The sequence below is a fragment of the Schistocerca piceifrons genome, chromosome X, assembly GCF_021461385.2.
Source record: "Schistocerca piceifrons isolate TAMUIC-IGC-003096 chromosome X, iqSchPice1.1, whole genome shotgun sequence".
NCBI classification, from domain to species: domain Eukaryota; kingdom Metazoa; phylum Arthropoda; class Insecta; order Orthoptera; family Acrididae; genus Schistocerca; species Schistocerca piceifrons.
The window spans coordinates 332,404,520-332,418,854 of NC_060149.1; the positions used below are offsets into that span (position 1 = coordinate 332,404,520).

The 14,335-nt window shown below is 37.4% G+C and overlaps 1 protein-coding gene across 1 annotated transcript in view; it reads right to left on the bottom strand.

The window, feature by feature from the left end:
• The window catches only part of LOC124722927 (ERI1 exoribonuclease 3-like), a 104,323-nt gene that overhangs the window by 61,245 nt on the left and 28,743 nt on the right, over positions 1-14,335 (bottom strand). The window contains exon 3 of the mRNA XM_047248088.1: positions 2,750-2,884. Coding sequence (XP_047104044.1) covers positions 2,750-2,884 — 135 coding nt within the window. The remainder of the gene's footprint in view (positions 1-2,749; positions 2,885-14,335) is intronic.

Genomic DNA, 14,335 nt, shown 5'->3' on the forward strand with positions numbered 1-14,335 from the left:
AGGAAACAAAAGAAATAATTAAAAATAACTTGTATGGGCACAAAAATCTAATTTTATAAGAAACATACGAGTTCACTGATTTGTTAACTCTAGGCTAGCCCCCCCCCCTTTTTTTTTTTTTTTTAAATAATAAAAAGTACCTTGAGAGATGGTTTAGCTATGGGCAGCTGCCTTGTCAGTTTACATGTTTATATTTTTATTACTGACTTAGAATATAAATTATTTAGAATGAACCATCAGCTAGTTATTAAAGTAATATGTTATAAAAGACGTGTTGATGACATACTGATCTTATTCGATAGTACAACATTATAAATTGGAGACCATGCACATTAAATGAACGAAATGCATCAGAATATCATCTTAACCAATGAACAGAGAAAGGTTTAAATTTCTGATGTCTCTATCAATAAAACGTCAGGTCACACAGGTAAGTACAAAATTGTTTACTAAAAAGCAGTGCTCTACAGAATGCATTAAATGCCAATGGAACCAGCTGATCAAACTTGACACCAATAAAGTATTTTACCTTGACCTAATACTCTGCTGAAGATGGAGATCGTGTGACAAAAATAACACAGAAGCTACGAACACTGAATCTGGCCAGCAGAGACAATAAAATGATCAATATGAAAATAATATCCATTTGTGCACATTCTCAATGACACTTTTAATGATCAAACTATTCTTTGCAATTTTCGTAAATTACTTCCACAATATACTAATCAAGTACAGTCCTACCAAAAACATAACAATAATAACGAATGACCAAAAGCACAATAATGTTCTGTTCTCCTTCCCAACATCCACCAATTTAGTAGTCATATTACTACTGTTTCATTCTTGTTAAATTACTTATTCTGTTACTGCCAGCCAGTCGGTCAGTGCTTCTTTGTTAGATAATCATTTAAAGTCTATTTTTAAATACTGAAATTGCTAATACAGACATCTTACATCATTAATCCAGTATGCTGATGTTTATTTGTGCTTCACTGACCTAAATAAAAAAAAAGAAAAATATCCACTTGTAAAACAATCTAGCAGTTGTCATTACAATACACACATGGCATGTTAAGCAAGGAACATGAGATCATTCATTATTTTCCTCATACAGAAACTTCTATCAGATTTGAAGATCAGTATTATTATTAAGTCTACAAACATGACTGATTTCAGAAGTAGTTTCCAAACATACACAAAAATTGTAACTTGATTTTAGGTGTATTTTCCATTGCTAACAAACATAAAGGAGAGTCACATGGCAAATGCTCTGCTATATCAGAATACCAGTGAATCTAAAAGTGTGTGTATGTAAAGCATGTACATGTGAAGCAAGGACTTCCAAGATAAAAATAAGTGGTCTTAACTTTAAATTAGACATTAATTTATAACTCAGGAAATGTGGTAGCTAAAGAAATTGTCGCATTGCACAGGACAGCTGCAGTGTTCAAAATGTAGTTGACATAAACTTACTAATGATGGAGGCAAGTGTATTGTGCCAACTGAATATGTGTGAAAACCCACAGCCAAAGAGTTCAATCACCAGTACAAAGAACATAATAAGAAATTACCCCTCTTGGTATATTAATGCACAACTGTTTTTGACCTTCAAATATGGTCTTGTGCTGGGGCAAGTTTCATAAAAATAATAACAATAAAAAAAATCAACAGCAGTGAATGAGCAGGTTGCTATAAATGATTTTTGTGTTCTGCTGGAAAATGTGTTGAGTGAGCATGGCATAAAAGGAAAGAAACTGATGCTGGAAATTTGTGCACTAATCAGATGTTCAATTAGTGGTGACCACTTTTGAAGTAGCGCCCATCTGAGTCTACACACATCTGCAGAGTTCCATACACAGCTTCAAACATTTCTGTTTGTTTTCCTTGATCCTGAGGGCAAGCTCAACTAATTTCACCTTCAAGTACAGCACAAGAACACATCTGTAATTAACTGTTCATCTACTGCAACCATTCTCTTATATAACATTAATGGATAACATGACTGCTGTTCATTAATGGAATGACTGCTCTGCAAGAAAATATTTTAATGACTTCCATGCACACCCCAGTTGTGAAGCTGACTAAGTACATCGTACCTCCATGCAGTGCCATGTGCTTTTCCAATATCAAAGAATATCCTTCCTTACAAGGTGTTGTCCTCCTAACCCACCTACAGCAGGATCAGGTTAGCTAGGTCTGAACAATACTACTTGAAGCCATACTGGAAGCAACTAATCAGTTTTTTCCTTTGTAATACTCACACTGGACAGCAGTTAACCATATGCTCAAGGGTATTTCCTATGCAGTTTGTGATATCAACACTATCACAACAACTTGTGGAGATACTATTCTCCCACTGTTTTAGGAGGTGTATTATTTGAAGTTGACTGCAGAATGATTCTATTGCAGCCGATGTATATTTCACATAAGGGCCATGAAGATAAGATAAGAGAAATTGGGGCTCGTATCGAGGCATATAGACAGCTGATTTTCCCTCGCTTTATTGGCAAGTGGAACAGGGATGGAAATGGCTATAAGTTGTACAAAGTACCCTCCACCATGCACCATACAGAGACTTGGGAGTATATTACTAGATGTATATTATGGCTTTCATTAATGAATCTAGTTACATTACCACATGTAATCCCTTTCCAGGTATTTCCATCGGAAAGACCACAATAATATAAACATTTTGACAGTTATAATGGTACACAAAATTGTAGTACTAGAATTCTTTTTCATGAATTACCTGAATTATTCCAGTCCTGGCCACACAAAAATCTGACAGCAGAGGATTGCATATTGGCCTAATGTAATGGTGGAATTGTGACAGAACTTCAAATGTTTTGCCACTAACTTTCAAGCATGGAAACTCTATTATTTCCTGCAAGGTAAAATAATATTTATCAGTAATAAGCATATATAATCCTCACCAGTTATTGTAGAAACTTTAAAAGGTGAACTGAAATTGCAAGAATACACATGAAATGAACGATGTATCATTGCTCCACAGAAAATTGTACTTATTATTAATAATAACAAAACATTACTGAATAACTGACAACACAGTACATCATCAATGTGCTGCACTGTAATAAGTTTTAAATCTTGATGTATTTCATATTCAAGGCAGAATAAGAACTCCGTTACAGTAGGTCTAATTGGCTATTATTAGCAAAGAAGAAAGGACTCATAAACTTTTTTTTCTGGCCTTTATCCTGTATCTTCAAGAGACTGGCATGTTAATTACTGGATTTGGCAAATGTTTATGGTAGAGCATGGCCACGTGCCCTTCCTGTCACTACACCTTCTCCCCTGGGACAGAATTTGTGTACCCCAACTGTCTCTATCCAGTGTTATCCTATGTGAAATTGTTCACGAATCTGGTAACTGCGGTAGAACATGTGTGCCAGCCCATTACTGTAGGAAACTGCTAAAAACAAGACACAGGCTGGCCAGCACACCAACCCTGGTTGTTAATGCGCCAGGCTGATTTGATCCAGAGCCAGCAAATGCACAGCTGTCCTAGTGGGTCTAAAGAAAGATGTATTAGGAATTAATATTCCCTTAACAATAAGGTCACTAGAGACAGAGCACAAGCCTTCATCTGACAAGGGTGAAGAAGGAAATGAGCCATGGCTATTTCAAAAGAATGATCTTTATATTTTCCTTAACCCTATGGTGCACATTTTCACGGTAGTGGACAACTGTTAACAGTTGCTCTTTGGTGTTTTCAATCAGTCCTGAGATGGCAAATACACACAGGGAACAACACCAGTAAGGAGTGTCTACTGGAGTGGGCTGCGTGAATATGCAGCCTCAGGACCGACTGAAAATGCCAAATAAGTGACATTAACAGTTGTCCACTGCAGTGAACAAGTGCACCATAGGGTCTGAATGAGGGAAAAACAGACTTTTTCTAATATCAACATTTCACTGAGTTGTCATGTTTATGTTGTAGTAATGGCTAGAGAATCACTTATGACTGGTTGAATACTGACTACTTTCATGCTGTCTTCAAATGCAAGAACACTAGCCAATAATTTGTATTCATCTGGGTCCACTAAGCCGTATGTGTCATAAGGTGCTAGCTAATAAAATTTCACATTTTTCCAAAATTGTGTTGAAATAGTTTAAAACTAATGTTAAATTATAAGTTATGGTTTGGTGTAATGATATCAATATCTCACTAAAGACATACAGCTGCAGGTGGTATCCCACCCAAAAGCAGCACATCACTAGCCACAGCAGGATAGACCACACAGGTATTTATATGAAACAAGATTCCATTTAATCACTGACCATAAATGGCTTCAAGCATTTTTTCAACCCAAAAGCTAATATTTCATGGAGAGAGAGAGAGAGAGAGAGAGAGAGAGAGAGAGAGAGAGAGAGAGAGAGAGAGAGAGAGAGAGCAGCTTCTATAATAATGAATCTATAAGAGCCTATGGGTAAGCATGCAGATACTGATAAATTTATCACAACTTGGGGGCATGATCTGGCATTTGATAAAGATGAAATAGTTTGTCTACATCTAGAGATAAGTTGCAGGAAACTATAAAACAGTGGTTTTCAAACTGTGGGTTGCAGCTCCTGAGAACATTGTGGCCTTACAGTACGGATGCTGCAGTCATTTCAAAAAAAAAAAAAAAAAAAAAAAAAAAAAAAAAAAAAAAAAAAAAAAAAAATATATATATATATATATATATATAAAAATAAAATTGATTTATATGCTTTCTGAATAAAGCAACAGCACATGTGATAGCAGTGATATCTAGTGGGTCAACAAGTAAGTGTTGTTACTACTGCAGAATGGTACATGGCAGTCAAATTGTATTACACGACTCCAATTGCTTTCATTCAGTAACAGTCAGCTCTAAAGTTAGTTTTATTGAATGCAGATCATTTTTAATTGTTGTTTATCTTCTGTGATATGTGTTTCTCTGTCAGGATGGACAAATTTTTAAATGTAAGTACAAAATATGATGCCTCCCTGGATAGTCATGCATGTTTAAGTGCCACTTCTGGGATGGGGAGGTGCGCTGACGCCAAGTCGAATCCGTCCTGTGGATTAATAATAATTGTTGGTGTGCTTGCTAGCCTGGATATGGTGTTTAGGCAGTTTCTCGCATCCCACTAGCTTAATATCAGACTCGTATCTAACTCCTGCTTCAGTTATGCAATTCGCAAATATCAAGAATTAACAGTACATGCAGGCAGCTGGGGTACATACATTTTGTCCCTGGGGTAATGGAGTGGTGACAGGCAGGGCATCTGGCCACCCCTTAAATTAACCATACTAAATCTGTTCCTAAGCATGCTAACCTTGTGCCAATATGGGACAAAGGCACCAGAAAAATTTTTAACGGTCATACCCAAAAATTATTGGGCACGGTGATGCTGATGGTGATGGTTTTCTATAAGTGCCACAAGTCAGGTACTAATAGATTATGCTCTCGAGGAGCATACTACCACAGTCTCCTGAAAAGGTTGCTGGAGGCTGTCAACAGGCAATGTTGAAGGGAGTTGTATAGAGAGGTGTTTCTGGTCCACAACAATGCCAAAAATCACTATCCATAGGGCACCACTATTAAGCAGCTTCTTTGGGCTATCAAATTTTGCCTCACTTACACATTCTCCTGATGTGGCACCCTATGACTTTTTCCTCTTCCCTTAGATGAGGAAAGCATTACATAGCAGGCATCTGTAGAATGTCAATGAGGTGTTCTCAAAGTGTAATTATTTCTAGATAGTCAAAATTCAGACTGGACTTCACCAACCATGGTCATTGCCAAGTCATCCAGTGTTAGGAAAAATATGTTACACTGAAGGGCGAATAGACAGGATTGACACCATTACCATGTTTTGTGGTCACAGTTTAATTTTGCTAGGTGACTGAATGTGTCTGATGATGTTAATATCAGTTGGTTGAAAAACTCAAAAGTAATAGTGATTTCACTATTGAGTTGGATGAATCTACTGACAATCACAATGATGCACATCTAATTTGTTGTGTGTTGTTTATATGTGGCAACAAAATTTCATGAAGATCTCTTTTCTGCACAAAAATAACTTGGAACAAAAGCAAAAGACCTCTTTGGAATACTACATTCTTTTACAGAAGAAAACATTAACTGGGTAAATTGTGTAGGCATATTTACATATGCAGGTTGCAATAAGGCTGGCTGTTATGCTGGACTCTGATCCATGAAGATACTTCTCATGCTGTTTGGATACACTGATGTTGGCACTTCTCAGTGAATAAAACAAAGAGCATGAGCCCTGTCTTTCATGAGGTTGCTCCGTCAGTAATCAAAATGGTAAACTTAATTAAAAAGTGGCCACTTAAGTCAAGATGTTTTCAACGAATGTGCTTTGGTATGGAGACTGAGCACATTTCCCTAATTTATTACAGTAACTCTCACTGGATTTTCTGTGTGAATGTCCTGAAAAGGGTGTATGAACTCAGGAATGAACTTTACTCTTCACCTGTTCAAGAGAAACAAACGAATTCCGAGAAGTTTGTAGACAGTGACTTTGTTTTGATGCTGGTGTATCTTTGTGACATCTTTGAAAAACTCAGTTCATTGAATGCAGCCCTTCAAGATAATCTGACCAACATTCTGCAAATGTCAGATGAAATTTCATCCTTCAGAAATAGAAGAGAAAGTTGGATGACAAAGGTAAGTTGGCTGATTCGGGAAGGGGACCAAACAGCTAGGTTATCAGTCCCATCGAATTAGGAAAGGATGGAGAAGGAAGTCGGCCGTGCCTTTTCAAAGGAACCATCCCAGCATTTTCCTGAAGTGATTTAGGGAAATCACAGAAAACATAAATAAGGATGGCCGGATGCGGGTTTGAACTGTCATCCTCCCAAATGCGTGTCCAGTGTGCTAACCACTGCTCCACCTTGTTCGGTGGATGACAAAAATATACATTATGTTTTCCCTGCTCTTCACCCAGTTTTAAAAGACATTGTCTTTCAGTTGAGTGGAGAACTGAAGTATGTTTGTGGATCATTAAACTAAACTCAGTCACCACTTCATGAAGCATTTTCCAAATGAAGCACTTTGACCAACACCTGGATCAAATACCCTTTCAATACACAACTTCCATGAACACACACTACACAAGGAAAAAAAGCAGTTTATTGATCTTTCCTCAGATTCCAAATTGAAATTGAAGTTTGTTTTCTGACTACTGCTTGAATTTTGGAGCTTGGTTATGTGGGAGTATCCACAAGTAGGTAACAAGGCCTTAAGAGTTTTGATACCTTTTACAACATCGTACTAATCTGAAGTCGGTTTTTTGGCACTGGCAGTCACCAAGGGGGGGAAGGAAAGAAACTGGTCAGAAATGAATGTGGAGAAAGAGAAACAAGTCGGAATTTCCAATCTAGCACCAAAATTTGAACAAATGACAAAGAAGCAAGCTCATCCTTTCCATTGATTCAGTCGCAAGAATAAGATGTACCAATATTAAAATTTGGCTAACATGTGTTACTGCCAGCAGCTAATAAAGAAACAACCCATCTTATTCATTTATTTTCAAAGTTTAAGTTTATTTATCCCACACTTTGAGTTGAATGTTATGTGCGAATGGAGCCGCAGATGTTTATGTTCAAGTCAAGGAAGTCGTGAGCCCGAAAAGTTTGAAAAGCACATCTCTAAACAATTTTTGGTAATGGCAAATATCGTAGCACAGGCAATGAGCACTGATGAAACCTTGCCCAAAGTAGTACAGGACAGCTTTACACTCATTTTTTTGTTGTGGTTTTACTCTGAATAATAAATCAGTATTGAAATTTTCACAAACTGATATTTTCGTCTTGTTGTAAAACAGGGAACATCACTGTGTTTCAACTTACATAAAATAAGAGTTAGTCACCATGAAAATACATTCAAACCAACTTCCCAATAATTTAGAATGTGTATAGGACAAAAACAAAATATTATAAATTATACCACATTAGTCTCGTCATGTGGTGAAATACTAGAGATATCATCAGATGAACTAGCATACATAAATTTGTCTGAATACAAAGTACCCTCAATTAAAATGTGATGTACTAACTCATATAGATGCTTTGTGTATTTGGGTGTTCTCACTGGAGCAAGAAGCTACGCATCAATGGACTGCATCCTATTTGTAGTCACGTTACATTTTTTCCTGCTTGAGAAGCTGTAAAAAGCATCATGGCCAAATAACTGCCTTTACCAGCTGCAGTTTACTGTGTATCATACCCTGCAGCCCATCTTCCTACTGACACTGGACTACGTACATCAACAGTAACAAAACTTAAAGTAGCACAATTCATTTCCAAAACTGGTCCACTACACACACAATTAGCACTGTTATGGGATAAAATGAAATATACACTTACTGCTTTTTTGTATTTAGTACTGTTCAACCTGAACTCCAACCTGTTCCTCTCCCAGATCTCATGGTGGCAATCGAACTCCAGATTGAAGCTTGGCAAATGGTTAAACTCTGCATGGACGATTTTTCAAGGTATTATTTGGGAACACCTCTGCACTAGTATCACAACTATCTCTTCCAGAAAGATATATGTGGTTTCCCATACTTGGGTTGAGCTAATGAAATGATTCCAAAACACACGAGTTCACTGGGGCTTTAACTACACAATCCTAAAATGCTGAGAGGTTCTCTGTGGTTGATAAACATTTTCATAATAAACTGCAAGCCTACAAGGGGTAGTGGTGAAGTTTTAATTATTACTTTTAAAAAAAGTCCCTTGTAGGTATTTGTCTGCAGTAGTACCCAGTGATATCTCTGTATTACATTACCATAGCATGGTACTGGAGGAGTCAAAACAAAATGGTGTAGCCCAAGTGAATTGTCATGTGATAGTTATCTGCATCTGAAGAAGATAACACTGCAACAATCTACTCTGAGACGGTGGAAGTGTACAACAACGTGTCATCATATGACACAATGGTAAAGTGGTGCAGACGTTGCGGTCAGACAAGTCTGGGTGACAAAGTGGTTGACTGTCTATTTTTGAAGATCTAGGAATCACAAGAGAAACGGAGGTCCTAGTGCTCGATGACCAGTGTATTAGAATCATGGTAATTGTGGAAAAGGTAAAAATTGGTCATGGATCAGTTTTCAACACCTTGCAGGATACTTTGAACATGACAGATGTTTTCACACATCAGGTTCTGAAATTGCCTCACACACTCTGAACTCTAAAGGATCCATAAACAGAGGCAGCAGCAGAAAAGTTGCCAATCAAGATTATTTCTTTAGCTACAAAGGAGCAAAGCAACACCCTGTAAAAAACTACTCCCATAACCCAGTCAGAAAATGGTGGTAGTATGCTCTGTAAGAGTCTAATCTGTTAGAACCTCACTATGGTGCTCCTAAAAAACTATCAGTGTCACCTTGCCCTATAACTGTTGGGTTTTCACCCTTTATAGCTGTGGTGAGTTCAACTTGTGTGTGGCAATTTCTGTCATGTTCAAAATGTCCTGCAAGATGTTGAAACCTGATCCATGACTGATTTTTCACTTTTTCCACTATTGCCTCTACTGTGATATGTGGTCTTTGAGCACTTGGGCATCCACTTCGCTAGTGATACTAGTTCTTCTCAGAGAGGTGATCTACCGCTTTGTGGTGGGACTTCACCACTCCAAAAAAAATGTGAATACCAAAACATATCGGACAATGTGATGCTGATGGTTTTGTAGGATTTCCACAGTGAGGTGCTAACAGATTATGTTCTTCAGGAGCATACCACCACAATCTTTAGATGATGTTACATGAGGTTATCAAGACAAAGTGTCACGGGAAATTGCTTGACGGGGAGTTTTTGCTCCACAACAATGCCCCAGGTCATTATGCACACAACACAATCACATACACTGCTTCTTTGGGCTATCAAATTTTGCCTCACTCCCTTATTCTTTTGACATGGCACCCTTTGATATCTTCCTCTTTACTTAAATGAGGAGTGCACTTGTGGCAAGCAGTTGCAGAGTGAAAAAGAGACGTTATCATAACGGAATGTTTCCTGAATGGTCAAAATGCAGAATTCGACAATAAACGTCACTGGCAAGTCACCTATAGTTGGGAAAAATGTGTTACATTGAATGGTGAATACGTATAAGGATTAATACCATTACCAAGTTTCCTGGTCACATCTTAATTTTTCGAGGTGACAGAAATTTAAGCTGCCTCTTGTGCTCCATTGGTGATTCTCTTTATTCCATCAGGGAACAGGTTTTCATAGCTCACCTGAGGACTGGAATGGATCAGCAGGGAGGTGAGTAACTTTTTAATTAACCCATTCTTGGATGCTGTCACAGTGTTTAAATGAAGCCAGTTGGCTGCAATTGTCCATTTAGGTTTATTGAACATCTATTTTGGTCATTTCTTTCTGGTGTTGCACGAATTGCTAGGCATAGTCAGACCAACACATTCGAATGTTGGCAAGTATATGAGAAGAATTATGATGAAAATGACCAAGAATTGTGAAAAAGTGAATGCTCTACCCTGCAATAAGACAATATACAGCTTATGAAAGCATGAAGTATACATCAACTTATATATTCCGCAACCCACAGTACAGTGCATGGTGATGGGTAAATTGCATTTCAGAGTGGAACTTTAATGTAGAAACCAGTACAATGCTCTTACAGACTTAGCTATCTGGCCATATTTTAGACTCAAAGAGCATGGCTCATTGTGGAAGTCAAGCGTCTGAGTTCAGGCATCCATTAGGCAGCAAATAAATGGTATTTAATAGATATTTTGTGATAACATCACTTTATCACTAAATATTGCTGAGCAAAAGAAACATAGAAATTGTTAGCTGAATAAAGTAAATAGAAAGGAAGATTAATATGCTTGCTGTGCCTTGTCAAAAACTGGATCTGAAAGTTAGTGAAAGACTGTGCCAAACAGTATGTTGACTAGAGGTGACATTTCCTCAGAGAGCTGGACCATATAAGCTCTAACCTCAGGTAGACTACAGGCCTCTGTAATGTGGAAGTTGTCTACAATCATATAGAAACAGTTGTGTTACATTATAAAGAAAAGTGACTGGCAGTAGCAATAACTAAACCTTACTGTAACAAAGAATGTAGTAAATTATGTGTCATTGTTGTTGAGGACTTCAATATAAAGACTGGTTTGATCATAGCTTGCCCTGCTGGTTTATCGAGTGAAAGTTTCTTCATCTCTGTACATCCATTTGAACCTACTTACTGCATTCAAGCTTTGGTCTTGCTCTAGTTTTTAACCAATACAGTTCCCCCAATTATTAAGTTAACTTTTCTATGCTGACTCACAATGTGTCCTAACAACCTATTTCTTCTTCTGTTCAAGTTCTACCATTAAGATCTTTTCTTCTCTATTTGAAGGAATACTTCTTCATTAATTACTTGATCTACCCACCTAACCTTCATCATTCTTCAATAATCCCACAATTCAAGAGATTCAATTCTCTTCCACTTTCTTCTCCCATAGACTGTTACACTTCAGACAAATATTTACGTATAAGACTTCCTAACACTTAAATTTCTATTTGAGCTTCAATTCCTTTCCTAAATTTCTCCTAGTTTCCTATACTCCTTGGTCTGTTTACAGGGTGACACAGCTACGACAGAGCACCCCACACACATCGAGAATAAATACAGTGAGGTATAGTTTTTGCTACATTATAGCCAATAATGTGGCCAATTTTCAGATGGATGTTTTTTTTTTCAACATTTATAATGGATTATTACATTGATTTTTAATGGAACTACAGTAGATCATCAATTACCCTAATGCCAATAAATCATTAAAATATTAGCCAAAAGTGTTGCAGTTCCCAAATTCAAAAATTTGCAAATGCCATGTAGTAGTTCTGCTGATGTCGGGCTGGCGATTTCAACAGTTTCCTCCTCCTAGCCAAATGTCATTGTTGCTGTTCTGTGTAGATGTCTAAACCTTCACTTGTGACTGATTGTGATGTCGTATTGGCGTTCACAATAGTGACTAAATGTAAATGTATTGTTCTTGGTGTTTCCCATCAACCTAAAATAATTCACCAATAGATTAATGGTTATAGTAAATCCAGCACTGCTCAGAAATAACAGTGATACTATTACAAAATTTGTGAGTGTGCTTCACAATGAAGATGTGTGCTTGTACAGAAAAATTATGAAAATGGCAGAAATCCAAGATCTAGACACTGCACAAGGCTTGGAATAAGCTCTTTCTTTAACAAGAATCCATCGCTGTACCTGAAGAGGCACCAAAGCGGGTGCTTGCCACATCACAAATGGTAGCCACACTGAAACCAAATGACACTTGACATGTTTATGTGAAACTTCAAGCTGTTTGCTGCAAAATGACACATCTACCAATTCTGTAAGTTATCTCAATAAATTTTTGTATCATTCCAAAATTGTGAAGTCTTTTTTGACTCACTCCATAAATGATTGGTTACCAAAAAAATCAATTACTTCAACATCTCTTGTCCAAAATTGCTTCAGGCAATCAATGTTCTATTATTTTCTGTGCCATTGGTATGAGTCTTTGACAAGGACTTCATCAACAGAATAGCGATGGAACTTACTCAAATAGTAACATGATAACAGTGCCCCAAAACACTGTCCCACCATCAGGAGAATGGGTCCCACAAATGTCTGCTCTACTGTACCACATGTAAGCAAAGGTTTAACTCAGGCACAGTTCATGTGTGTATTATTATGACTGTCATATTAAGTGCTCAAAATACCAACCTTGAGCACTGCTATCTGCTATAAAGTGATTTTGGACACACAATACTGCAAGCTGACTTTCACTGGAACTTACCACACCTCAGGCTCGTGATACATGTTATTTCATGTCTTAAAGGATCATCAGTGTTTTCTTGTATACTTCTTGTTTTAATTTTCCCCAGATATAAAAGTACAGAAGTGTTACATCTGGTTGGTTAGTTACTTACATGCTCCATGGATCATTTTGCATGACAGATCATAATGATGTGGAACGAGTCTTTTTACATCCACATCGCAAATAGAATGAGTTGTCAAGGAAAAACTTTCTCAGTTTGCTTTCAAATTTTACTTTGCTGTCTGTCAGACATTTTATATCACTGGGTAAGTGATCAAAAATTTTTGCTGCAGCATTGTGCACCTCTTTTTGTGCTAAAGACAACTTTAATTTGGAGTAATGAATGTCATTTTTCCTTCCGTTATCGTAATTATGTACCTCATTGTTCCTTTTGAACTGTAGTGGACTACTTACAACAAACTTCCCGAGGAAATAAATATACTCATCCAACGATCTCCAAATGTTCTATTCACACAGTCTGTAATTATATGTATGGAATGGGTGAGACATTCATCATGTAGGTAACATATGGATTGTGTTAGGTCCAATAGGATGTCTTCCCATAAGTGCAGCAGTATATGCTAAGAACACTAGATACTTGTAGCTATGAGAGCTGCATTAGTAAAACAGGAACAATGATGCAATTCTTGATAAGCCTGGATCATACATTGGGAAAAGAAGGACTGTTTATCCATTTCTATCAGCCAGCAAGGAGTTTCAACTGACCAGTAGTGCATTTGCAAAGATTGATTTGACAATGTTTTGCAAATGATGGACCATCCACGCGATAAATCTTGCAAAAAAAAATGGCATGTAACTTTACTTTTTTGCAGAACCATTAGTAGAACTGGAACTAATTTTGAAAATCGATGTCATGAAGCTTTTGATGGAGTCTTTTCCTGGCCTTATCCCATGTCTTCATAGTGTTGCCTTGTTACTGTGGATTTGGCAATGTTAGTGGTAGAGCTTGGCTGGATGTCTTTTTGCCCCCCGCCCCCCCACTATGAAGGAATTTGTGGACACCCATATGTGAACGTGTGAGAATGTTTTCCAAAATGTGTGTGAATCATGTAACTGAGTCAGTATGTGGGTACCAGCCTCGTATTCATCTAGTCAGATGTGGGAAATTGCCTAAAAACCTCGTTCAGGCTGGCTGGCCCAGCACCCCTCATTGGTAACACAACCAGGCAAATTCGATATGGGACCAGCAAGCCTCCCCATATCCTGCAGCATGCTAACATGTGTAGCTATCCAGGTGGGGTAGCTTTTGATAGAGTAATGTGTGTAATATTTTCAGAACACTCTTTGCCTCACACCACATGTGGATTCTATCTTACCGCTGTTGAATACTAACTGTATCACTCTCATCAGTTACTGTTCTCTTTAGTTCATGTATTTTATTTTTCATATTTCTAGTTTCTTGAAAAGTTTTTATAATGTTTGCAAAGACAGATGTAAGGACTTGGCACTATCATATCTTTCAGCATAC